We start from the raw sequence: 2,687 nt of genomic DNA on the forward strand, positions 1-2,687 counted from the left end.
GCCCCCATGGTGGCACCTGCCCCCCCGATCCCCCCTCCCCAGGTGTTCCCCATCCCAGTCTCCCCAGAGCCCCCCCCCCCGTGGGGGTTCCACCCCCCATTTCTTTCCCCTTATCCGGCAGCACTTGGAGGGTCACAAACATTTATTGGGGTGTAGCAGACCTGGGGGGATTCCCAAAGTGGGGGGTCATGGACAGGGATCTCCAATAATCTGAGGGGTGCTAGAGTCAAGAAGGGGACCCCACCCTGGGCTGGGACCCTGGGAGGGTTGGTGGGGATCCCGGGGTGGGGGTCCTGTGGAGGGGTCCCAGGGTGTGGGGTCTGTGCGGGGGATACCAAACAAGACTGGGGTGTCAGGATTGGGGTGTCACGTCCCATGGGGACGTCTCTTGGAGGGGGGGCTCTGGGCTGCAAGATCCCCTGGGGCAGGTCCTGGGGGTGTACTCAGGGGGATCCCAGTGTGGGGAGCCCCCACGGGGTGGGGCAGCGTCTCAGCACAATGGTCCCATAGGAGCCCCCAGTAAGATCAGGGGTGTGAGGCTCTCACCCCCCCCAGGCTGGGGGTGCTGAGGGGTGGGTACTGGTGCAGGGTGGGGGTCCCCATTCAGATGCCCCCCCACTCGGGCCCTCGCAGGCGCCGAACCAGCTGCAGGTCCTTGGGGAACAGGGTGACCCTGCGGGCGTGCAGCGAGCACAGGTATGCATCCTCCAGCAGTTTCACGATGAAGGCCTCTGCTGCCTGCACCCCAAAAACATCAGGGGGAGCCCCCAAACCTCCCCGATTTCCCTCAGCCATCCCCAGGAGGCAGCGACCCCCAAATCCCCCAGACACCCTCTCCAAACCCACCCACAGGGGACTGGGGGAAATGAAACACCCTGTGGCCCTAAATGGGTGAGGGGCCCCCCTGTGCCCTGACAGCCCCCCCCCAGCACCCATAGGTGCCCCAGAGATCTTCTAAACATCCATGGTCCCTTACCCCAGCACCCATAGAACCCCTCAGCCCCCCTGAGACCGCCTCACATCCATGGGGACCCTCACAGACTCTCCCCCTCAGCTCCCATGAGACCCCCCTCACCAAACCTTTCAGCTCCCACAGGCCCCATCCAGCCCCCCTCAGCACCCAGAGACCTTCCTGGACCCCTCAGCCCCCAAGGACCTCCCCAGCACCCATAAGACCCTCCCACCCTCATGGGAACCCCCTAGCACCCATGGGACCCCTTCAGCCCCTCTGGGACCCCCCACCCAGTACCCCCAGGTCTCCCACAAGCCCCCATAGGACCCTCCTATTCCCCCCTCAGCTCCCCAGGACCCCCCAGCCCCCCGGGCCCCCCTTGAGCTCCCACAGGACCCCCCCAGCCCCCCGGGCCCCCCCACCTCCTGCAGGGCCAGCAGGGCCAGGCGCTGCCAGCGATAATCGACCCCCCGGGTGAAGAGCAGGCACAGCTCCCGCACCTGGGACGGGGGGGACATGGGGACAGCTCAGGGGACACAGGGACATGGGGGCAACATGGGGACAGCAGGGGACACAGGGACATGGAGGAGATATAGGGACACAGGGACATGGGGGGGACATGGGGACAGCTCAGGGGACACAGGGACATGGGGGCAGCGTGGGGACAGCAGGGGACATGGGGAGTGGGGGGACAGTGGGACAACATGGGGGGGATATGGGGACACCCTGGGCTGGGGCTGCCACCCTGGGGACATCCTGGGACTCCCTGGTTGTCACCCTGGACACACTCTGGGGACACCCCAGGGACAGGGACGCTCTGGGGATATCTTGGGGATGCCCTGGGGAGTGAGGTCACGGGGACATCATGAGGGGGACACCCTGGGGATACCCCAGGCACAGGGACATGGGGACAGCACCCTGAGGACATCCCGGGAGGGGGATCGGGGGACACAGTGACACTTTGGGGGGGTCCCAGTTTGGGTCTGGGGGGTCCCAGAGGATGTTTGGGTGGGTCCCAGGGCAGGTTGGAGGGTTCCAGGTTGGATTTAGGGGGACCCTAGGGGGAATTTGGGTTGGATTTGAAGGGATCCTTGGGATTGTTTGAGGGGTCCCAGGGGGTGCTTGAGGGGGGCCCGGGGAGGATTTGGGGTGTCAGGAGATTTCAGGGTGGACTTAGGGGTCCCAGGGAGTGCTTGGGGAGTCCCAGAGTGGATTTGGGAGGTTCTGAGAGGGGCTGGAGTGTCCCAGCAAGGTCCACGGGGAATTTGGGGGGGTTCTGAGGGGGATTTGGGGGTCCTAGAGGTTGGTTTGGAGGTCCCAGGGTGGTGTTGGGCTTTTGGGGTCATTTTTTTAGGGTCTCACCAGGTAGGCAAAGGGGCCAGGCTGCAGCAGCAGGCAGGTGCCCATGGGTGGGTTTAGAGGTCCCAGAGTGTGTCTGGGGTCAGTTTGGGGGTCCCAGGGTGGGTTTTGGGGTCTCACCAGGAAGGTGAAGGACCCGGGCCACAGCAGCAGGCGGGGGCCCAGGGGTGGGTGTTGGAGGGCAAGGGTTGGTTTGGGGGTCCCAGGGGTTGGTTTGAGGTGCAGGAGTGGGTGTTGGGGTTTGGGGGTCAGTTTTGGGGTCAGTTGGGGGTCTCACCAGCTGTGAGAAGGGCCCAGGCCGCAGCAGCAGGTGGGTGCCCAGCGGTGGGTTTGGAGGTCCCAGGGTGTGTCTGGGGGTCACTTTGGGGGTCCCAGG

The 2,687-nt window shown here is 65.1% G+C and overlaps 1 protein-coding gene across 1 annotated transcript; it reads right to left on the reverse strand.

Moving 5' to 3' along the window:
* Positions 1–124: 124 nt before the first annotated feature.
* On the reverse strand, positions 125–2,639 carry LOC113962045 (histone H3-like centromeric protein A; the record flags this gene model as incomplete). Its single annotated transcript, XM_027672854.1, has 3 exons — positions 125–738; positions 1,375–1,452; positions 2,589–2,639. Coding segments are annotated over 3 exons (264 nt in total), but the record flags the coding sequence as incomplete, so codon positions are not given.
* Between the last annotated feature and the right edge of the window lie 48 nt (positions 2,640–2,687).

This window comes from Neopelma chrysocephalum, unplaced genomic scaffold (assembly GCF_003984885.1).
Source record: "Neopelma chrysocephalum unplaced genomic scaffold, ASM398488v2 Primary Assembly neopelma1_99868, whole genome shotgun sequence".
Classification (NCBI taxonomy): domain Eukaryota; kingdom Metazoa; phylum Chordata; class Aves; order Passeriformes; family Pipridae; genus Neopelma; species Neopelma chrysocephalum.